The sequence below is a fragment of the Blastomyces gilchristii genome (assembly GCF_000003855.2).
Source record: "Blastomyces gilchristii SLH14081 genomic scaffold supercont1.17, whole genome shotgun sequence".
NCBI classification, from domain to species: Eukaryota; Fungi; Ascomycota; class Eurotiomycetes; order Onygenales; family Ajellomycetaceae; genus Blastomyces; species Blastomyces gilchristii.
In genome coordinates this window covers 255,562-281,871 of record NW_003101666.1, presented here as the reverse complement: position 1 = coordinate 281,871, position 26,310 = coordinate 255,562, and the positions used below count along the sequence as shown (strand labels likewise).

At 29.7% G+C, this 26,310-nt stretch overlaps 1 protein-coding gene across 1 annotated transcript; it reads left to right on the top strand.

Moving 5' to 3' along the window:
- Positions 1–12,374: 12,374 nt before the first annotated feature.
- BDBG_06995 (uncharacterized protein) lies at positions 12,375–12,686 on the top strand (the record flags this gene model as incomplete). The annotated part of the gene is made up of 1 exon (XM_002622438.1): positions 12,375–12,686. The coding sequence occupies one exon, from the start codon at positions 12,375–12,377 to the stop codon at positions 12,684–12,686; it is 312 nt and encodes a 103-aa protein (XP_002622484.1).
- Between the last annotated feature and the right edge of the window lie 13,624 nt (positions 12,687–26,310).

Genomic DNA, 26,310 nt, shown 5'->3' with positions numbered 1-26,310 from the left:
ATCAAATCTTTTTTAACATTTCTTCACAGTGAGTGAAGAATCAGAATACTTAAAATTCTTCTTTACTTTCTTCATACTGAAGTTATCACAGCATTATTTAGATTCTATTATTAATTACTTAGAAGAGATCTTGTTAATCTTTTTCTCAGAGAATTAATTATTTAAATAGATTCAGAAAGTCAGATTGACAAGCTCAGTGTAATTAGTTAATGAACTCTGATACTGTGATATCATTGTTCATATCTTGTGAGTCAGCTTTGTAAGATAAAGCTGTGTTTTTAATTAATTCAAATCATCAGTTAATTTCTCTCAATATTCTTCAAATCTTATATTGAAATTGAAAGAATTCTTATCATCTTATTAATATAATAAGTTGAATCACTGTACTGCTGTGAAGTTATAGTTACAGTGATCTTCAATTTAATTCAGTAGAAAGTTCTTGAATTCTTCTTAAGTTATTACAGCATCAGTATGCTCAAGCTCTCTCTTCTTAATAACTCAAGTAGTCACAGAGATGTCTTCAAGAAGGTTGACAGTGTATATTACTTATATCTCATGAGTATTATACTGACTTAGATTAAGGTAGAATTTTCATTCAAGAATACAGATAAAGCTGTGAAATTCAGATAATATATTTCTTTTATATCTCAGAGAATCTCTGATCTTAATCTCTCTATCTCTATAATAGATGTAGATATGTAGAGGTCACAGCAGTAATAGAGCAGTTGAAGAACTTATATCAAAGTATACAGTGAGTTCAGAAATCTCAGATTTCTGCTGAGATAGAGATGTACATACTCTAGAAGATAATGTAGAGTTTCTCTCAGAGAGTGAGATCAGATCAGTCTCAGTGTAAGTATATGAGATTATATCAGTCTGTTAGAGCTTGACTGATTCAAACTTGTAATCAGATTAAGTGATTTGAATTATAATATAGCAGAATCAAAGCAGTGACTAGTCAGTAGTATTATATAGAGATAGTTGTTTAAGAAGCTGTATAAGTGAGCTTGACTATCTTACTTAAATAGTGAGCTCATAGACTACAGAGTTATTATAAGAATATCACAGATATAATACTTAGTATACTAAGAAGATTGTATAAGAAATGCAGTAACTCTTGTATATATTTCAGTAGAAGAAAAACAAATCACTGACTTCTTTAATAAAGAGTCAGTATCTAGCTATTCTATATAGATAATGAACTGATACTCTTCTTTCATTTCATGAGTAAGAATAACTGAAGTGATATCTCAGCAGTGTCTCACTATTAAGAAAGAGTAATCTGCTAATCTTATATAGAAGTGAGATTCTCATATTCATTAATCAGATCTTTCTATAATATATCTGAATGATGTCATAGAGTGATTGAAAACCAGTTTGAACAGGATGAAATCATCTGTATGAAAGTGATGAGCCGTGTGAAACCGCAGCGGGGCCTTGGCGCGGCCAGGAGCGTGACATCTTTTATGAGAGAGATTCAGTGAATGTGATCTCTGATTTATAAGTTAGTGATAAGTTAATAACTAATTGATTAATAGATATATCAAACTGAGAATATTAACTTATTATAGAAAAGAATCAGACAGTGATCTAGTTTTAAAACTGAGAGCTTATTTCAATCAGTATTATAGAATTCTTACAGCTTATTAAGAAAGAGATGAAGAAGTTTGAGCTTTGAGAGATTTATAAATTATATACTAACTTTCTCTGATATCTTACTTAATAATAGATGATTAAAAATCTTCAGAGTAATATAATCTTTTATTAACTCTAACTTAACAGAGTAGTTCAGTGAATTATCATTATTATCTGATTCTTTATTTATTCTCAGCAGATTATTGAACAGTGCATCAAGCAGCTATAAGGAAATGACTGAATTCAGAAATATCTGAATATGAAGAGGAGGAAATTGATCAGATATAGTCTGTTAAAACAGCTATATATTATCTTTTGAGAATTTGTTTCATTACAGTCTCTCTTTATTTTACTTTATTTTTTCCTTTCTATTCTTTTCTATCTATCTATTTAATGTGTCTATCTTTAAGACTGTGTTCTCTTTTCTTTTGTCATGATATTGTCAAATGATTTCAAAGTATCAGAAGATGTTAAAACACTGTAATTTGTAAACAGTTTTTGTATTCTGAGCTGGAATTTTCTGATTTTACATATCTGAAATTAGTGAATGTATGATAGTTATCTTTATAGATAAAGGAAAAACTCTGAGAACTTTTAATTCTCAGATAGATATCATAGTCTCTGACTGCATACATCTATAATTGAAGAATAATAGTAATAAATTGAACAGTGCTGAATAAACTGTATATAACTGTTAAATCTTCTGTATCAGATGTAAGTCAGACCTGTCAAAAGAATCTCTTTATACTAGTTATAAGATGCAGTGAAAGCTCTTCTATAAGAGCAGTGTTTTCTTTATATTCTAATAATTTATTCACTGTACTAGATTCTTATAGTCTTAATACTTATTCTTCTCTATCAGAATATTACAGTTGTTAGATACAGTGTATTCTTTAATCAGCTTAATATAGTATAAATTAATATGCATATTCAGTTAATTCTTCATATATCATATAAGCTTTGCTTTTTTAGTATAATCACTGATATATATAGCAACTGTGCTTATTATTGAAGCAGAGAATGACTGATAACTAATAACTGAACTAGCTTGAAATAATTTAAATGTCACTGCTGCTCTTACTGCAGCTTCAATAAGAAATTATAGCTATCAGTAGACTGTAAGTATGATTTGATAAGTTACTTCAGAATTATTTTCTCTCAGAGATTGAGATATTAATAGACTATTACTTCTTACAATGACTGTATATATCTGAATAATAAAATCAATAGATGATTGATTTAATACTGAAAATGCTGCAGAAATAATCTACTTCATCACTGAACTGAGTCATTTCTTCTTAAGTTCACACTGCAAGATAAGAGATATAATGATTGAAGCTCAAGCATGTTCTTGAAACTGATATTTCTTAAGATGAGTGATCAGTGACTGCAGATAATTTTAACTGTAAGAAAAAGAAAATGTCTATAATATTTAGAAGCATTCTAGCTAACTATATAGTGATAAGACAGTACTGATTAGTAATAAGTATGAAATCTCTGATATATCAGCAAACTCACTATAATATGAATCAGATGAAAAAAAAGAGATTAAATTCAAACTTAAATATATCTAAAAAAGAAATACAGTCTGTGATATTATTTCTTACTCTTAACATATTTGATCTCTGAGTATGAGATTCAGCAGATCATTTAGTTTAGCCTGAAGATATTATATATAATAGTGAAATCAGCTGTTATTACATAGATTATAGTTCAGATTCAATCAATTCTTATTATTAATAAAGCAGCTTTAGTATAATCTTCTTACTGTTAATTCTTTGATTTCTGTATTACTATTTTACTGCAGCATATCTTTAAGAAATGTAATATAAGATGCAATCACTCTTATCTTTTTTTCATCAATATTCATTATAACTCTCTCACAATTCAATGTAGATAAGTTATATGATAATACAGCAACTATATCAGAAAAATTAATATTATAAGAATCAAAGATTAGAATAAAAATATTATTTTATTTTAAGTACTTAACAGCACTCAGTGCAGAAATTAAATAAAAATTTATTAAGCTTCAGTACATGTTCTGATATAAATCAAATTCATTAATAAATAATTAATATGACAGAGAAATAACTTGTATATCAGAGTAAAATATGCTTTTTCAAAAATCTTGTTCATATACTGCAATTTTCAACTCAGTCTGAATTAGTGAAGATTTGCAATATGATTATATCTTAATCATCTCAGTTTTAGTTCTCATGACTTAGTGAAGAAAATACTGATCTTGACTCTTATATACTGACAGATCAGAATCTGATTCAAATATTATATTCATATAAATATTAAGTTGATTGAGAACTTGTATAATTGAGATATATTTCATCTTATTCTTTATTACAATTATTTTGAAGAGACTAAATAATAATGAATTCAAGAACAGTAATCTTTGTACAGTCTGCAGAGTATAGTAAACAGCTTCTTAAACTTTCAGAACTATTATATAAGATCTTATATCTGAATATCAGTGATCATATCTGATAAAATACACTCTTTCAATATAAGATATATCATTCAACTCTGATTTGCAGTAGTATTCAAGATTCTCACACTAATACTGAATAAAATCAGAAGAAAAAATAGGTTTATTTATTAATAAATATCAGATGAATTTGCTGAAATAATATTTAACAGAGCTTCTTCAACTATGAGATTGTCATAACTCTGTGAAATTGTTGACAATTTCTGTCATTTCTATATACATTTGTTGCTGGAAAGTTGGGGATTTGAGAAGAGCAGATATTAAGAAAATCAGATTTTGAAAGTATAGTAATCTCATAAAGAATTCAGTGAGATTTTTCTGAGCAGAACTCAGAGTTAGTATTTATATTAATAACACTATTGAAATTGAGGTTTTCTTGACTGATAAAATCAGAAATTATGCTCTGTATTACTTTTTCAGAGTTGATAGATCTTCAGAGAGCAGACTTATCAGTAATATATTCTTTAATAAATACAGAATTTACAGTAGTGATTTGTAGTTTTTTCAGGAAATATCTGACTCTTCAGCTAAGAGTCTTATTATCAGAATAAATGAATTCATTTCAAAGTTACTGTATTTATAAGATATATCAATTGCTGAATCAGAATCAATAAATTGATCAGTAATAGTAATAGCAATTGCATCAGCAGCTGATATTTCAATATCATCAGTAACTGACTCATCAGAATTCTCTTAATCATCATTTTCAGAAATATTCTTCTCAGCAGCTGCTTTCAAAAGTCACTTAATATACTCAATATTATCAGCAGCATTCTTATTATATGACTCTGTCTTTAGAGAATGTTAGTTTTTATAATGATAGAGACATCAAAAGTGATAAACTTACTGAGAATAGTAATACTTCTTCACTGAGAGCATCAATATCTGAATCACTGTCAGTGAAATCTTCATTTGCAGTTTCTAGAAAAGAGAGATATTGATTATCTTCAGATTCTTATCTAGAGATAGATAGCAGATAGTATTTCAGATTTTAATTAAATAGATACAACATTTTACTTTCTGATATGATTTGTAGAAAAAAGTTATATAGTTGAAAAGATATGAATGAAGTAAATGAGCAGTCTTGATAAAATAAAGAGATAAGATTGAATTACTGAAAAGAGATATATTAATAAAAGCTGTAATCAGTAATAAATATTATCTTAATATTAATAATCATACTTTCTTTATTATATTCCTACAAGTAGCTGATTATTTTATCAGAATACTATTAAAATTCTATCAAAATTCTGAAAATAAGTATGATCATAGATCTCAGTTTAATAGATCTCTTCAAACTCTTTCATCTGATAGGTTTACTGAGATAAATCACTGATTTCAAAAGAAATCATATATTGATATATCTGTATTATAGAATAAACATAATGACATCAATGAAGAATATCAGACAGATGAGAAATTAAACTCATTTCTGATATTCAGTGATCTGTCAAAGAGATGTCACTGAATTCAGCACTCAGATGCAGAAGTGTATGAGAAGGAAATTCAGTCAACAGAATAAAAGCTCTGTGTTGAAATCAGATGAATGTATTTTCTTACATTCTCAAAGAACAATCTGAACAAGACAGTTGCAGAGATGATGAAAACAAAGAATAAAATCTCATACATATTCTCATCAAGCTGAATTACAATGCTTGATGTAATAAAGACATGGAAGTTGTCACGCCCCCGGCCGCGCCAAGGCCCCGCTGCGGTTCCACACGGCCCATCGCTTCCATGCGGATGATTCCATTCTTTCCGAACCGGTTTCCAACCACTCTATAATATCATTCGAATATATCATAGGAAGATCTGATTGATGGATATAAGAACCTCACTTCTATACAAGGTCAGCAGATTACTCTTCCTTGGCAGTGAGGCACTGCTGAGGTATCACTCTGACTACTCTCACTCATAGAATGAGAGAAGAATATCCACTCATTGTCTATATAGAATAGCTAGATACTGACTTCTTATCAAAGAAGTCAGTGATTCATTTTTCTTCTACTGAAATATATATGAGAGTTACTGCATTTCTCATACAATCTTCTTAGTATACTAAGTATCATATCTGTGATATTCTTGCAATAACTCTGTAGTCTACAAGCTCACTATTCAAGCAAGATAGTCAAGCTTATTTATACAGCTTCTCAAACAACTATCTCTACATGACACTGCTAACTAGTCACTGCTTTAGTTTCATCACATTACAATTCAAATCACTTAATCTGATTACAAGTTTGAATCAGTCAAGCTCTAATAGACTGATATAGTCTCATACACCTGCACTGAGACTGATCTGATCTCACTCTCTGAGAGAAACTCTACATCATTCTCTAGAGTGTGTACACCTCTATCTTAGCAGAAATCTGAGATTTCTGAACCTGCTGCACACTTTGACATGAGTTCTTCAACTGCTCTATCACTGCCGCGGCCTCTACATACCTACATCTATTATGAAGATAGAGAGATTAAGGTTGAAGATTCTTCAAGATACAAGAAAAACATATTGTCTGAATTTCACAGCTTTACTCATACTCTTGAACAGAAATTCTGTCTTAATCTGAGCCAGTATAATACTCACAAGATATAAGTAATATACACTGTCAATCTTCTTGAAGACATCTCTGTGACTACTTGAGTTATCAAGAAGAGAGAGCTTGAGTGTACTGATACTGCAATGACTTGAGAAGAATTCAAGAACTTTCTACTGAATCAAATCAAAGATTACTGTAACTGCAGCTTCACAGCAGCACAGCAGTTCAACTCATTATATTAATGAGATGATGAGAATTCTTCTGATTTCAATACAAGATTTGAAGAATATTAAGAGAAATTAACTGATGATTTGAATCAATTAAAGACACAGCTTTATCTCACAAAGCTGATTCATAAGATGTAGATAATGATATCATAGTATCAGAGTTCATCAATCAATTACACTGAGCTTGTCAACCTGGCTTTCTGAATCTATTTGAATAATCAATTCTCTGAGAAAAAGATTAATAAGATCTCTTCTAAGTAATCAATGACAGAATCTAAATAATGCTGTGACAGCTTCAGTGCAGAGAAAGTAAAGAAGAATTTCAAGTATTCTGATTCTTCACTCACTGTGAAGAAATATTAAAAAAGATTTGATAAAGATCTCTATTTTAACTGCAGAGCTGATGATCACTATGTCAGTGATTGTAAGAAGCTGAAGAAGAGAAGAAACTGAGAAGATATCTTCTTAAAGTTAACTCCTCTTCTGACAAATGTATCTGTGAAAGATAAAGAAGAGAAAGAAATGAAGAATTGATAATTCTCATATCTCTGAGTTCATGTTACAATCACAATGTATACTCTGAATAAGAAGATATCAATGAGATGTCTACTTGACTTTAGAGTGAATGTTAACTTCATATTCTATTTCTTTTCTTTGATGAAGAATTGAAAGAAGATAGGCCTGTCAGATTATATGAAATTTATCAATGAAATGAAATATCACTGTTTTAGTATAATCTAAGTGAAGTATGTGATCACAGACTTAGAAGAAATCTTCAAGAAGAGCAGTCTGCTTCTTCACACAGTTAATATTATAGATAAGAACATCATTCTAGATCTTCTGTGATTAAGAGAAAACAATTCTCTCATTGACTGAGTCACTCAGATGTGACAGTATTATCTCACTAATGAAGAGACAGTGATAGAGAAATCTGAAGAGTTTCATCAGAAGAATCTTGAGAAAAAGATAGAGTCAATATACTGTATAGCAGGTGACTGAGACTTGAGAACAGATGAAAAAGCTATCACTCTCACTATAAGATTAGCAGCAGTATTTATCATTGAAGATAAATGTACACAACATCTCTTTACAGATTATAAGAATATCTTTTCAGAAAGAGAAGCAGTGAAGTTTCCTGATATCAAGATATAATATAAGATTTATCTTGAAGACAGTGCAACAGCACTGTACAGATCTCTGTACAACTTATCTATAAAGAAATTGAATATTCTGTATAAATATCTTGAAGAAGTGCAATTAAAGAACTGAATACACTTATCAAAGAGTTCAGCAGAGATGTCTATACTCTTTGTGTTCAAGAAAGATAGTAGACTACATCTATACATAGACTACAGAGGTCTTAATAAAATGATAGTTAAGAATTACTATTTATTACTGTTAATTGATGAGATGATTGATCAATTATCTGAAGCAAAGGTATTTATCAAGATTGATATACAGAATGTCTATTATAGAATCAGAGTTAATGAAGACAATGTTTAAAAAACAGCTTTTCATACCAAGTACAGCAATTTTGAATATCTTGTTTTATCTTTTAATCTTTGTAATGCTTCAGCCATCTTCCAGATCTATATAAATAAGACACTGTGAGGCCTTGTCAACATCTTCTGTATAGTATATCTGAACAACATTCTAATCTTCTCAAAAACAGAGAAAGAACATGATACTTATGTTTGAGAAGTGTTAAGTCACTTGAGACAGTATTAACTCTATATAAACACTGAAAAATGCTTATTCTACATACAGAAGATTGATTTCTTAGATTATATTATTGAGATGAATGACATTTCAATGAATAGAAGCCAGGTCTCTGTTATTGAGAACTGGCCAGTGCTGCAGACATACTACAAGATACAGGTGTTTCTAAAATTTACAAATTTCTACAGATAATTCATCTATACATATTCACAGATTACTGCCCTCCTTACAGATCTGTTAAAGAGAAGTGTGAAAGATAGAAAAACAGAACTGTTTACTCTCACTCAAGATACTGTGCAGGCATTTGCAGAATTGAAACAAGCTTTTACAGATATCACAATACTGAATCATTTTAACTCTGACTTACTCAGTCAGTGTGAGACTGATGCATCTGAAAATGAAGTCTGTGAAATCTTTTCACAGTTGACATCAGAGACCTTTCAACATTGAAAGAATCAGAGAATAATCATCTCTGAGAATACAGGCAATGAAATATCTGTGAGAGAAGGCTTTTTCACAGAGTCTATAAGACACTGTGAATAAAGATCAGTGATCTTCTTCTTCAAGAAGTTATCACTCATGCAGAGAAGATATGATATTCATGATCAAGAGATGTTAGTAATTGTCAAATTCTTTAAGATCTGATGATATTATCTCCAGAGTAGTAAGTACTCAGTGCAAGTTCTCACTGATTATACAAATCTGTATTACTTCTTGATAACAAAGAGCTTGATAGAACATCAAGCCAGGTGAGTGAAGCTGCTTTCAGAGTATGATTTCTATATTCAATATTATTCAGATCAGCTTAACCTCACTGACACACTGTCTAGATAATCTGATTATAATATTATTAATGTGAAGAAGAATTCTACAAAAGAATCTCTGTCATCACTGCAGAAGAAGCTGACTGCAGAGAGTTGAGATTCTCTGAAGCTCAGAAACAGTGTCAGTAAGACAGCTGTGTAACTCAGTATAGAAGATGGAAGAAAATCTGAGTCTCTGTAGAAGACTGACACTGAAGATTATGAGCTTCTCATATCATATCTTACTATCATTGAATTGACAAAGAATGAAACAGTCTACAATCTTTCAATCTGACTACTTTTGAAATTCATTGATAAGTTACAGAAGAGAGACATCTCTACTGTAGCTTAAATTCAGAAGTTGAAGAAGAAAGAATCTGATTTGAACTTGAAAGAGACAGACTCTGAGCAGAACAGTGCTGCTAAGAAATCAAGTCACTGATAACTAGAAGAATATGAACTTCTACTGCTGAATAATTCAGTCTTCATCTCTTATAGCAGAGCAGTGCATCAGAAGTTATTGAGAATTCATTATAATGATTCTCATACAGAACACTTCAGACTAGAGAAGACTGAGAAGCTTCTAAAATATAAATATATTTAGAACAAGCTCTGAACAGATGTCAAAGAGTATGTTGAGACTTGTAATATCTGTTAAAGAATAAAGATCTCACAGTATAAGTAATACAGTGAGTTAATATCACTGCCTGTCTCAAAGAGCTCATGACAGAATCTATTAATGAATTTCATAGTTGATCTGTTGAAGTTGATAAGAGTCAAAGAATATGACTCAATTTTGGTTATTATTGACTGTTTCACAAAGATGATCAAATATATCTCTACTTATAAAAAGATTAAAGCCTCTGAATTGACTGATCTGTTTTTAGATATCATCATTCATGATCACAGTGCTCTGAAATTGTTAATAACAGATTGAGAATTCCTCTTCATCAGCAAATACTGATTGACTTTTTACTATCATCTTATGATAAGATGTCTTCTCAGTACTGCATTTCATCTGCAGACAGATGATCAGACTGAATATCAGAATCAGACACTAGAACAGCATCTTCAAGTGTTCTATTCATATTATCAGAATAATTGGCTTAAACATCTTCTGATCACTGAATTCATATATAACAATGTAAAGAATGTAATCTTAAAGATATCTCTCTTCTATACTTATTATGAATATAATCCTTCATTACTCAGTGACATCACAGACAATGTTTCAAAGAGAGAGATAGACAGTCAGAATATTGAACAGATATAGAGAACAGAGTACTTCTCAGTATCAGAAGTAAAAGTAAGATTGAAACTTTTGAATAAAATTCATAAGAAGACAGTGAAAAGTATTCACTGCACTCAGAAGCAGCAGATGAAATACTATAATTGAAAACATCTTTTAATGAAGTTCTTGATAGAGAATCAAGTATTACTTTCAGCAAAGAATATCAAGATAATAAGACTGTATAAGAAGCTCAGTGAGTGATAACTAGAATCTTTTTCAGTAATAAGAGTGATGAATAAATAGATATATGAGTTGAAATTATCTACAGAATTGAAATCAATTCATTCTGTTTTTTACATTTTCTATTTAAAGCTCTATAAGCAATGCTCTGAGACAGAGCTGTCTCAGCTGAATAATATTGAGATTGAGAGTGATACTGAATATCTTATGAAGAAAATATTGAACAAGTGAACACATTATGATAAGCTTCAATATCTTATTAAATGAGAAGATTATTCATTGTCAGAGAATTCATGAGAACTGCTTGAGCATTTGAAAAATGCTGAGAAAGAGATTGCAAGCTATGAGACAGCTAGTAGAGATCACTCTGTTATACATCAGAGATGTTAAGCAAGAAATACTGTTTAAGACTTCTCATTTTTTCTTAAAAGATTTTTTTAGAGATAATCTCACAGTGATAAGTCAATGTCTTATAAACTCTGTAGCACTCTTCTTCTATTTTCTCTCAAAGAATTTTTTAGAAGTTTAATGAGACTATACAAGTATAAAATTCCTGAAGTGATTAGAGAAAAGAAATATTTGAAATTAATAAAAAGATTAATATTATTAATTCACAGATTACTGCTATTCTAATGAGGTCACAGCCTGCTGAAAAAGTAAAAAGAAGAAATCTCAGAATCTACTCATTAACAATTATATCTTTATCAAACTCATTCTTCATCATTGAAGTCTTCAGCACTGATATCTTTGTCTGCTGAGAAGTTAGTGCTGCAGTACTGCAGAGAAGCATGCTGTAGAAGAGCATATATACTATAAAAGAGTATAAGAGATACTGAAATTATTAACTTATTAACTTATAAAGCATCTCAGTCATCTGCTTTAACTGAAGTGAGATTCTCTTCAATTAGTAATTAATCTCTGTGATGCTTTCAACAGCAGTGCTGGCTGATCTCTTCTTAAGATCAGTCATTCTGAGATGTTTTTTCATCTCAGAGACTCATGCTTTCACCTTCTTTTACAGATGAGTAAGAAGAACCTTCTCAGTCTTGACAGAATCTGTCAATACTTGAAGCTCTGAGACTCTTGCTCTGTACTGCTTAAGTATCTGAGCTTCTTATCAGAGCTGATATGATGTCTTTCTGTGAGATAATACTTACAGAGAGATAGAAGTTGTTGTTACAGATATAATAAAAACAATGAGAGTGAGAGAAGAGATAGATATATAAAATCCTTCTCTTCTTCAGCTGCTTAGCACAGTACAGAAAAGTGACAGTGTCAGTCAGAGACTGCATCAGAGCCTCTTCACAGAGAGAAGATAAAGAAACTGTGAGACTCTGCAGACTCAACTCAGCAGTATTCTGAGCAGGGCTCAGGTGTGTCATGAAAGAGAAACTATGAATTGAGCTTCTCAGAGTCACTGTCTCTGAAATCAAGCTCTTCTCAGAGTTCTCTCTGAATGACCACACAGGGTCATATGCCATCATGTTGGTTGAGAGGAGGGACAGCGTTGCAACAGCGGCAGAGAGAGCAGGAAACAGACCAGACACAGATGAATCAGTCAGCAGAAGAGATGACATCTCACTGCAAGGCATGACTACTATCACTGCAGCTGTAAGAGATGTAGAAGAGGAAGAAGATGTGACAATGAGAGCAGTGCTTCTGCAGCTCATTGACACTGCTGTCTTCATCTTCAACCTGGCTTTCTTGACAGTCACAGAGGCTGCAGCTGCATCACAAAGACATTTGATCACTAGAAAACATCAGAATAAGCTCTTTATTGTCTTTCAAGAATGATACTCTCATACACTTACTATTACAATTGAGAGAGAGGGAAAGAAAAATGTGTCATAAAGAAGAAAGATCTTTTCAAAAAATCCTGTCACTACTGTTAGCTTTGTCTCTAAAACACATCACTTTTACAGAGAATTTCATATATAGAATGAAATATGATGAGAGATCTGCAAGTCACTTATTAACTACATTTTTCACATCTTAAATTGATATATAAGAAACTCACTTATCATATGTTTGATTTGAATGAAGATGGAAAAAGAAAGATCTATATAGTTAGCAGAAAAACTTATCTATTTCTTTATATCATATGCAGTATATATACTGTTAATCAGTTAATAACTGTTGCTATATAACAAAGATAACTCTCAATCTGATAATCTTGAGAGCATCAGAACTATGCTCTTAAAGAGAAGAGTATTATCACACTCTCAGCTGTGCTAAGACTCTGCTGTAATTTCACATAGCTCATTACTTTCATGCAGATGATTTCATCTCATCTGAACTGGTTTTCAATCACTCTATAATATTATTCAGATATATCATAGAAAGATCTGATTAATAAATATGAGAACCTCACTTCTATACAAGATCAGCAGATTACTCTTTCTTGACAGTGAGACACTGCTGAGATATCACTTCAGCTACTCTCACTCATAGAATGAAAGAAGAGTATTCACTCATTGTCTATATAGAATAGCTAGATGCTGGCTTCTTATTAAAGAAGTCAGTGATTCATTTTTCTTCTACTGAAATATATATAAGAGTTACTGTGTTTCTCATACAATCTTCTTAGTATACTAAGTATCATATCTGTGATATCCTTGCAATAACTCTGTAGCCTACAAGCTTGCTATTCAAGCAAGATAGTCAAGCTCACTCATACAGCTTCTCAAACAACTATCTCTACATGATGCCGCCAACTAGCCACCGCTTCGGTTCCGTCACGTTACAGAAGTCAAGAACATTGAAAGAAATGAAGACAAGTATTTTCAGTATTTCAGATCTTAGTAAAAATCTCAACTTTTCAGCAAGATATATCAAGTCTCTGATGAGATATCTTGATCTTTCAGTGAGATATCTTAAATTCCTGCTAGAATATAACAAACTTTCAGTGAGATATAATAACTCTCAATGAGATAACTTAAATCTCTGCTGAAATATATCAACTTTTCAGCAGAGAATCTTAGACAAATTTAAACTTTTTAGTGAGATATTAAAACTTGTCTGATCAACTTAGCTAATCATTTATTGATATAGAATTATATTCAATGAAAGAAGATAAAAAGCAGAGAAAGTTCAGTGATAATCAGATTGTATAACTGCTATAAAGAGTTGATAATCTTTGACTATTTTTATAATTTATTTACTGCTGAAAAGTTCTTCTTGATTTTTTACTGAGTATGAGAAATCATCAGCTTTGATCAATTCTCTGAGTGAGAATAATGATATATGAAATGTAAGTTAACATCAGTTTGAAAAACATTGAATTGAGAAATAAGAAACTGATTCTGAAAAATAGAGATATATGCAAATCTGACAACTCAAGTCAAAATATTTGATAATACTGATACAAATGAAAATTCTACTGAAGCTATACTGCAATAATAAGATATTCTGATATTTTGAAATCTTATAAGTGATGTTTCTGAATATTAACAAATTATCAGAGATGATTTTACAGAGACAATTCAGAATACTCTGACAGTTAAAAAAAGATGTATAATGAAAGATACATGAGAGAAGATATGAAAAAAGATAAAATTTTCAGATACACTTCTGACAAAAGATAGATCTGTAATATAGAGTATTCAGTGATATAGAGAGTTCTGATATAACTTATTTCTATTTCAATATATTTAGTTTTCTATGAGTTTTATATATAAATTAGTTAATATATACTTTAATATATATAATTAGAATATACCTGTCTTAATATTCACTGATGAAAATTGTCATATTCTCTAAAATTTGTATGATTATAACTGCAGCAGAATTATCAATTTCACTGCATCAGAAAATCTTCTTATTCATCTGAAATTCTGTAGATATATTTTTAATAGTGTATTAAACACTTGTTTCTGATTAATAGAAATGATTTTATATTCAAAATAGCTGTAGTTCATTCAATAATAGTCTGCACAGAAAGTATTTATTCTGAAAATAAGATATGAATGAAATCTGTCAGATGTATCAATTGATTGCATTTGTAACATAGCAGAACTGAAGCAGTGACTAGTTAACAGTATCATGTAGAGATAGTTGTTTGAAAAGCTGTATAAGTGAGCTTGACTATCTTACTTGAATAGTGAGCTCATAGACTACAGAGTTATTGTGAGAATATCACAGATATAATACTTAGTATACTAAGAAGATTATATAAGAAACACAGTAACTCTTATATATATTTCAGTAGAAGAAAAATGAATCACTGACTTCTTTAATGAAGAGTCAGCATCTAGCTATTTTATATAGATAATGAGCTGATACTCTTCTTTCATTTCATGAGCAAGAATAACTGAAGTAATATCTCAGCAGTATCTCACTGTTAAGAAAGAGTAATCTGCTGATCTTATATAGAAGTGAGATTCTTATATTCATTAATCAGATCTTTCTATGATATATTTAAATAATGTTATAAAGTAGTTGAAAACCAGTTCAGATAGAATAAAATTATTCATATGAAAGTAATGAGCTGTGTGAAATCACAGCAGAGTCTTGATATAGTTAGAAATATAACAATACTCTTCTCTTTAAAAGTATAGTTCTGATGTTCTTAAGATTACTGAATTAGAAATTATCTTTGTTATATAGTAACAGTTACTCACTGATTTGATAGTATATATACTGTATATAATACAAAGAAATAGATAAGTTTTTCCACTAACTGTATAGATCTTTCTTTTTTCATCTTTATTCAAATTAAACATGTGATAAGTGAGTTTCTTATATATTGATTTGAAATGTAAAAAATGTAGTTAATAAGTAACTTACAGATCTCTTATTATATTTCATTCTATATATAAAATTCTCTGTAAAAGTGATGTATTTTAAAGACAAAGCTAACAGTAGTGACAGAATTTTTTGAAAAGATCTTCTCTCTCTGTGAAATATTTTTCTCTCTCTCTCTCTTCATCTGTAATAGTGAGTGCATGAGAACATTGTTCTTAAAAGATAATAAGAGACTTATTCTGATATTTTCTAGTGAGTAATAAATATCTTTGTGATGCAGCTGCAGTCTTCATAACTGTTAAGAAAGTCAGATTAAAGATAGAGACAGCAGTATTAATAAGCTGTGAGAGTACTGCTCTCATTATTATACTTTCTTCTACTTCTCTTATGACTACAGCAGTAGTCACTGTGTTTTACAGTGAGATGTTATCTCTTCTATCAGTCAGTTCATTTATATTCAGTTCTTTTTCTATCTCTCTCATCACTGTTATAACACTATTCTCTCTCTCAGTCAATACAGTGATGTATGACTCTGTGTGATCATTTGAAGAGAAATCTGAAAAGAGCTTGATTCTGAAGATAGTGACTCTGAGAAGCTTAATCTGTAGTTTCTCTTCTGCAGTATACTTGAGCCCTGCTCAGAATACTGCTGAGTTAAGTTTACAGAGTTCTGTGATTTCTTTGTCTTCTCTCTATGAGAAGGCTTTAGTGCAGTCTCTGATCAGTATCATCACTTATCTACACTGTGCTAAGCAGCTGAAGAAGAGAGAGATCTTATATATCTATCTCTTCTTTCATTTCTGTTATTTCTGTTATATCTGTAATAATAACTTCTATCTCTCTGTAAGTATTATCTACTCTACAAGAAGATATTATATCAGCTCTGATAAGAAGGTCAGATGCTTAAGCAGTACAGAGTAAGAGTCTCAGAGCTTTAAGTATTGATGAATTCTATCAAGACTGAGAAGATCTCTCTTACTTATCTATAAAAGAAGGTGAAAATGTAAATCTCTGAGATGAAAAAACATCTCAGAATAACTGATCTTAAGAAGAAGTTAGCTAACACTACTATTAAAAGTACTGCAGAGATTAATCACTGATTGAAGAGAATCTTACTTCAATTGAAACAGATAACTGAGATGTTTTATAAGTTAATAAGTTAATATTTCATACATTTCTTATACTCTTCTACAGTGCTGCAGTACTAACTTCTCAGCAGATAAAGATACTAATACTGAAGACTTCAATAGTGAAGAATGAGTTTGATAAAGATATGATTATTAATAAGTAGGCTCTGATTTCTCTTTTTACTTTTTCAGCAGACTGCAGTCTTATTAGAATAGCAGTGATCTGCAGATTGATAATATTAATCTTTTTTATTAATTTTAAATATCTCTTTCTTTTCTTATTAATTACTTCAGGAATTTTACACTTGTATAGTCTTATTAAACTTCTAAAAAACTCTTTAAGAGAAAATAGAAGAAGAGTGCTACAGAGCTTATAAGATACTGACTTATTACTGTAAGATCATCTCTAAAAAAACTCTTTGAGAAAAATAAGAAGTCTTAAGTAGTATTTCTTATTTAATATCTTTAATATATAACAGAGTGATCTCTACTAGCTGTCTTATAGCTTATAATCTCTTTCTCAGTATTTTTCAAATACTTAAGCAGTTCTTATAAATTCTCTAATAATGAATAATTTTCTCATTTAATAAGATATTGAAGCTTACTATAATATATTCACTTATTCAATATTTTCTTCATAAAATATTCAGTATCACTCTCAATCTTAATATCATTTAGCTGAGACAGCTCTGTCTCAGAGTATTACTTATAGAACTTCAAATAGAAAATGTGAAAAATAGAATGAATTAATTTCAATTCTGTGAGTAATTTTAACTTATATATCTGCTTACTTATTATTATTATTATTATTATTATTCTTCAATTATAGATGTATGCAGTCAGAGACTATGACATCTACCTGAGAACTTTTAGTTCTCAGGGTTTTTCCTATGTCTGTAAAGTTAACTATTATACATTCATCAATTTCAGATATGCAAAATCAGAAAATTCCAGCCCAGAATACAAAAACTGTTTACAAATTGCAGTGTTTTAACATCTTCTGATACTTTGAAACCATTTGATATATCTGCTTACTTATTACTCTTGTTACTGAGAAAGATTCTAGTCATCACTCACTGAGCTTCTTACATAGTCTTATTATCTTGATATTCTTTACTGAAAGTAGTACTTGATTCTCTATTAAGAACTTCATTGAAAGATGTTTTTAATTATAGTATTTTATCTACTACTTCTAAGTGTGATGAATACTTTTCACTATCTTCTTATAAATTTTATTCAAAAGTTTCAATCTCACTTTTATTTCTAGTATTGAGAGATACTCTGTTCTCTATATCTATTTAATATTCTGAGTGTCTATTCTCTTCTTTAAAATATTATTCACAACATCACTGAGTAATGAAGAATTATATTTATAATAAGTATAGAAAGAAGATATCTTTAAGATTGCATTCTTTATATTATTATATATAAATTCAGTAGTTAAAAGATGTTTAAGTCAATCATTCTGATAATATAAATAGAATGCTCAAAGATACTATTCTAGTGTCTGATTCTAATATTCAGTCTGATCATCTGTCTGCAGATGAAATGTAATACTGAGAAGACATTTTATTATAAGATAATAGTAAAAAGTTGATCAGTATTTGCTGATGAAGAGAAATTCTCAATCTATTATCAATAATTTCAGAGCATTATAATTATAAATGATAATATTTAAAAACAGATCAGTCAATTCAGAGGCTTTAATCTTTTTATAAATAGAGATATATTTGATCATCTTCATGAAGTAATTAATAATGATTAAAATTGAGTTATATTCTTTGACTCTTATCAACTTCAGTAGATTAACTATGAAATTCATTGATAAATTCTGTTATAAGCTCTTTGAAACAGACAGTGATATCAACTCACTGTATTACTTATACTGTGAAATCTTTATTCTTTGATAAATATTATAAGTCTTAATATACTCTTTGACATCTGTCTGAAGCTTGTTTCAAATATATTTATATTTTAGAAGCTTTTCAGTCTTCTCTAATCTGAAGTGTTCTGCATGAGAATCATTATGATAAATTCTCAATAACTTCTAGTATATCACTCTGTTATAAGAAATGAAGACTGAATTATTCAGTAGTAGAAGTTCACATTCTTCTAGTTATCAGTGACTTGATTTCTTAGCAGCACTGCTCTGCTTAGAGTCTGTCTCTTTCAAGTTTAAACTGAATTCTTTCTTCTTCAACTTCTGAATTCAAGCTGCAGTAGAGATATTTCTCTTCTATAACTTATTAATGAATTTCAAAAGTAGTCAGATTGAAAGATTATAGATCATTTCATTCTTTATCAATTCAATAATAGTAAGATATAATATAAGAAGCTTATAATCTTCAGTGTCAGTTCTCTGCAGAAACTCAGGTTTTCTTTCATCTTCTATACTGAATTACACAGCTGTCTTACTGATGCTGTTTCTAAGCTTCAGAGAATCTCAATTCTCTGCAGTCAGCTTCTTCTGCAGTAATGACAGAGATTCTTTTATAGAATTCTTCTCTGCATCAATGATATTATAATCAGATTATTTAGATAGTATATTAGTGAGATTAAGCTGATCTGAATAATATTAAATATAGAAATCATACTCTGAAAGCAGCTTCACTCATCTGACTTAACATTATATCAAGCTCTTTATTGTCAAGAAGTAACACAGATTTATATAATTAGTGAGAACTTACACTGAGTACTTACTACTCTGAAGATAATGTTATCAGATCTTAAAGAATTCAATAATTACTAATATCTCTTAATTATGAGTATCATATCTTCTCTGTGTGAGTGATAACTTCTTAAAGAAGAAGATCACTAATCTTCATTCACAGTATTTTATAGACTCTGTGAAAAAGTCTTCTCTTACAGACATTTCATTATCTGTATTTTCAGAGATAATTATTCTCTAATTCTTTCAATGTTGAAAGATCTTCAGTGTTAACTGTGAAAAGATTTCATAGATTTCATTCTCAGATGTATTAGTCTTACACTGATTGAGTAAGTCAGAGTTAAAGTGATTTAGTATTATAATATCTGTAAAAGCTTGTTTCAATTCTGCAAACATCTGTACAGTATCTTGAGTGAGAATAAACAGTCTTATTTTTCTATCTTTTACACTTCTCTTTAACAGATCTGTAAGAGAAACAGTAATTCATGAATATATATAGATAAATTATCTGTAGAAATTTGTAAATTCTAGAAATATCTATATCTCACAGTATATCTGCAGCACTGATCAGTTCTTAATAGCAGAGATCTGACTTCTATTTATTGAAATGCTGTTTACTTTAATAATATAATCTAAGAAATCAATCTTCTGTATGTAGAACAAGCATTTTTCAGTGTTTATATAGAGTTAATACTGTCTCAAGTGACTCAATACTTCTCAAACATGAGTATCATATTCTTTCTCTGTTTTTAAGAAGATTAGAGGCCCGGTGGCGTAGTGGTTAACTACGCTACCATGAAGCCCCAATTAGCGGCCTTCCCCCCGGGGAATGAATGTCAAGAGAGAGCAGGTTTGAACCCTGCAAGAGTCATCTTAATCACAGCTTTCACTGTTAAGTCATAAAACAGTATCAGAGGCCCCCGGATGCACTATAGCAAATCATTATCAAGCTTAAGATGTTCATTTCAGAGATTCTCAGACACTAATTCTCACTGATCTTAGAATTAACAGCTTCTCAGACACTTCAAGTTAGATCAGTACTAGAGTGATTGAGATCTAGAGTGTCTGCAGAATAGTAAATCATTGTTAAGCTTAACTGATCAGATCTCATCTCTCTCACTCTAGACACTCACTTCTGAGAAATGAGATTTAAAAACTATTCAATTAGAACACCCTGGGCCTAGCAAGAACTTAGATGAGATGAGATCTAGACATTCTTAATAGGTGATTAGTGTAAGCAAGACTGTGACAGTCAATTGATAGGCTGAAATACTGAGATTGACAGCTGGAAGATTAGAGACTTAACTAGAATTGAGTAACTCTGATGTTATTCTTAGTGAGAATCTCACTTATAAATAAGCTAGTTACAGAAGCTAGCTGAGCAGCAGCTCTTTAGAGAAAATGATAATCTCTGAAGTGAGCCTGAGAGAACAGAGACAGCAGTCAGTTATATAGAGTGTTAAAATATATATATAGCTTAAGATATAAACTGCAGAGATCTTGTTCTGTAGCTCTCTTTATTTTACTTTACTTTTTTCTTTCTATTCTTTTCTATCTATCTATTTAATATATCTATCTTTAAGACTGTGTTCTCTTTTCTTTTGTCATGATATTGTCAAATGATTTCAAAGTATCAGGAGATATTAAAACACTGCAATTTATAAACAGTTTTTGTATTCTGAGCTGAAATTTTCTGATTTTACATATCTGAAATTGGTGAATGTATAATAGTTAACTTTATAGATATAGGAAAAACTCTGAGAACTTTTAGTTCTCAGGTAGATATCATAGTCTCTGACTGCATACATCTATAATTGAAGAATAATAATAATAATAATAATAATAAGAAGATTAGAATGTTATTCAGATATACTATACAGAAGATATTGATAAGATCTCACAGTGTCTTATTTATATAGATCTGAAAGATGACTGAAGTATTACAAAGATTAAAAGATAAAACAAGATATTCAAAATTGCTGTACTTGATATAAAAAACTGTTTTTCAAATATTGTCTTCATTAACTCTGATTCTATGATAGATATTCTGTATATCAATCTTTATAAACATCTTTGCTTCAGATAATTAATCAATCATCTCATTAATTAATAGTAATAAATAGTAATTCTTAACTATTATCTTATTGAGATCTCTGTAGTCTACACATAGATGTAGCCTACTATCTTTCTTAAGTATAAAGAGTATAGATGTCTCTGTCAAACTCTTTGATAAGTGTATTCAGTTCTTTGATTACACTTTCTCAAGATATTTATACAGAACATTCAATTCTTTTACAGATAAGTTATAAAGAAGTCTGTATAATACTGTTACACTGTCTTCAAGATAAATCTTATATTATATCTTGATATCAGAAAACTTCACTGCTTCTCTTTCTGAAAAGATATTCTTATAATTTATAAAGAGACATCATATTTATTCATCTTTAATAACAGATACTGCTGCTAATCTTACAGTAAGAGTGATAGCTTCTTTATCTATTCTTAAGTTTCAGTCATCTGCTATATAGTATATTGACTCTATCTTTTTCTCAAGATTCTTCTGATGAAACTCTTCAGATTTCTCTATTACTGTCTCTTTATTAGTGAGATAATATCATCACATCTGAGTGACTCAGTCAATGAGAGAATTGTTTTCTCTCAATCATAGAAGATCTAAAATAATATTCTTATCTATAATATTAACTGTGTGAAGAAGCAGACTGCTCTTCTTGAAGATTTCTTTTAAGTCTGTGATTATATACTTCACTTAAATTATATTAAAATGATAACACTTCATTTTATCAGTAAATTTTATATAATTTAACAGATCTATCTTCTTTCAGCTCTTTATCAAAGAAAAGAAATAGAATATGAAGTTAATATTCACTCTGAAGTTGAGTAGATATCTCATTAATATCTTTTTATTCAGAGTATGTATTATGATTATAATATGAACTCAGAGATATGAGAATTATCAATTCTTTATTTCTTTCTCTTCTTTATCTTTCACAGATATATTTATCAGAAGAGAAGTTAACTTTAAGAAGATATCTTCTTAGTTTCTTCTCTTCTTCAGCTTCTTATAATCACTGATATAGTGATTATCAGCTCAGCAGTTAAAATAGAGATCTTTATTAAATCTTTTTTAATATTTCTTTACAGTGAGTGAAGAATCAGAATACTTGAAATTCTTCTTTACTTTCTCTACACTAAAGCTGTCACAGTACTGTTTAGATCTTATTATTAATTACTTAGAAGAAGTCTTATTAATCTTTTTCTTAAAGAATTAATTATTCAAATAGATTCAGAAAGTCAGATTGATAAGCTTAGTATAATTAATTAATAAACTCTAATACTGTGATATTATTGTTCACATCTTGTAAGTCAGCTTTATAAAATAAAGCTGTATTTTTAATTGATTCAAATCATCAGTCAATTCCTCTCAATATTCTTCAAATCTTATATTAAAATTGAAAGAATTCTTATCATTTTATTAATATAATGAGTTGAACTGCTGTACTGCTGTGAAGTTATAATTATAGTAATCTTCAATTTAATTCAGTAGAAAGTTCTTGAATTCTTCTTAAGTTATTACAGTATCAGTATACTCAAGCTTTCTCTTCTTAATAGCTCAAGTAGTCACAGAGATGTCTTTAAGAAGATTGACAGTGTATATTACTTATATCTTATAAGTATTATACTGACTCAGATTAAGATGAAATTTTCATTTAAGAATATAGATAAAGCTGTGAAATTCAGACAATGTATTTCTCTTATATCTCAGAGAATCTTCAACTTTAATCTCTCTATCTTCATGATAGATATAGATGTGTAGAGACTGTAGCAGTGACAGAGTGATTGAAGAACTTATATCAAAGTATATAGTATATTCAGAAATCTCAGATTTCTGCTGAGATAGAGATATATATACTCTAGAGAATGATGTAAAGTTTCTCTCAGAGAGTGAGATCAGATCAGTTTCAGTGTGAGTATATAAAATTATATCAGTCTATTAAAGCTTAACTGATTCAAACTTATAATCAGATTAAGTAATTTGAATTATAATATAACAGAACTGAAGCAGTGACTAGTTAGCAGTGTTATATAGAGATAGTTATTTAAGAAGCTGTATAAGTGAGCTTGACTATCTTGCTTGAATAGTGAGCTTATAGACTACAGAGTTATTGTAAGAATATCACAGATATAATACTTAGTATACTAAGAAAATTATATAAGAAACACAGTAACTCTTATATATATTTCAGTAGAAGAAAAACAAATCACTGACTTTTTTAATAAAGAGTCAGTATCTAGCTATTCTATGTAGATAATAAGCTGATACTCTTCTTTCATTTTATAAGCAAGAATAATCAGAGTGATATCTCAGTAGTATCTCACTACTAAGAAAGAGTAATCTGCTGATCTTGTATAGAAGTGAGGTTCTTATATTCATCAATCAGATCTTTCTATGATATATCTGAATAATATCATAGAGTGGTTGAAAACTGGTTCAGACAGAATGAAATTATTCACATGAAAGTGATGAGCTGTGTGAAACTGCAGCAGGGCCTTGGCGCGGCTAGAAGCGTGACAGCATTCAGAAGTCTTCTGAAATATGAAAGCATTTATTACATAGCAATATAAAAGAATCAATAATATATATAAAGAAGATATTAATTTATCATTCTTCTTTTCTTTTCTTTCTTCTTTCTTCTTACAATTATATTATAATGTGAATATTGATTTATCAGCTCACTCAGCTTATTCAGTCTTTTCTCATCTTGAGTAAGACTAGTATTCTGTCAGTTGTAATAGAAAGCTTTAAAAATCAAAAGTTCTAATATAAGATACTGTGTATGCACAGTACAGTAAGAATATCAGTGAACTATCATATCAGTATTAATAACAGTATCAATAACAGTATCAATAACAGCATTAATAACAGCATTAATAACAGCATTAATAACAGTATTAACAACAGTATTAATAACAGTATTAATAACAGCATCAATAATAGTAATAATAATAATAGCAGTACAAATAATCAGCAACACTCTCAAGTATACACATACAGTAGTTATAAAAGTACAAGAGAAAGAGACAGTGATCAGACTGAAAACTCTCAATTAGTCAGATAAGTTAATAATATATGAATATTGCATCTTATATATCTTTTTTCATTATATTAATACTATTTATGATAAAGTTAAAGAAAGTACAAAGTTATGTTCAAACTGTAATTATAAAAAGAAAGATTGTGTGATATACTCTGATGAATTCAAAGATGAAATTGAAAATCTGATCTGAACTTATGAGTTTTATCTTACTATCTTAATAATTATAAAGAAATCAGTCAAGTCAGCTATACTGAAGACAGTGAAGAATTTATTCAAGTAAATCAAGAAAGCAAAGACATACTGACAGAAAGTAGAAAATTAAAAAATGAAGAGTATAGCTATCATATTAAAAGTCTTAAATACATCTATCAGTTCTACTGAAAAAGTTAAACTTGAAATTAAGAAGATTAAGTTAAATATTGAAAGAGTCAAATTGAAGATTAAAAAGAAGAAAATTACTATAAAGAAGAAGAAAATTGCTATTAAAAAGATAAAATTAAATATTGAAAATATGAAGTCTGTTATTCAGTGAAAGATCTTGAGATCAGTTAATAATTATTATAAGAATTAAAAAGCAGTGATAAAGAATCTTACAAACTTGATTAACAGTATCAGAGAGAAAGCATAGTATATTTTCATTAAAATGTATGAAATAATAAACTGATTTAAAATAATTATCAAACTTCTCAGTAATACAGTTGATAAAAGTAGTAGTAATAAGAAATCTATTAATAGTAATAATTTTCTTCTTCTCTTTACAATTCTTATCAGTCTCTCTGCTATCACTGTTAATTCTCTTTCTCTCTTCTTCTTCAATCTTCTGATTCTGATAAGTGTTCTGAGTTTCTGAACTTATGAAATAATCACTGAAACAGTAAGTTAGAGTTAGTGAATTGATTCTCAGATTTATTCAGAAGTTGATAATTATATAGATCTCTAAATATCTGACTTTCAATTACTCTTAAATTCTCACTCTTAAATAATGTATGACTGATGACAGTGCTTCTCAGATAATGACTAGTTCAGAAACTTCAATCTCAATTCACAGATTCAATGAGATGATTGATAATGAGATTATAACTGAAAATGAAGACTAATTCAGATACTTCAGAAGGTTGATTTTCAATAGAGAATAATTCTGATAAATGAGATGTTTTTAATAATTAGTAATTATATAGATAGAAATCAGTGACACTGTTAATATGATAATGATTTTTTTCTGTTCATACTCTATTTACTGTGATTCCATGATTCATTCATCATTATACTATGATTTACAGTTCGGCGGCCGTGTCGCCGATTGGCATGGTGGAACAACCGGAGAACGGGAACCACAAATAAAGCATGTGTACAGGCTCATCGTCCACAAAGGCCCAGAAACCAATCTTTAGCCACGTATTGCCATTGCCTCTGAGTCTTTGATTTTGCCCACCAAGCGCCGATGGGGTAAAACATAAAGCTGGTAGGAACATATGGCTAAACGTAATCATAACAAACAGGTATTACTCTCTAGAGCATAGGGACCAAGTTTCGAGTTGAAGGCATACATACGTATAGTACATACATCCATCGAGAGGGAGGTAACCTCCGGATTTCAATTGGCCAGTTAGTGTGGTATCGGTCCAGTGGTGCAGTAGTTAGTATTTATAGGATAGAATAAATAACAGAATAAAGAAAAGAAGCTGATATAAGCTCATCATGTTAGACATGGTGGACCGACTGACCCCTTTGATGCCGAATTTGTCAGTCCTGGGTTGAAGCCA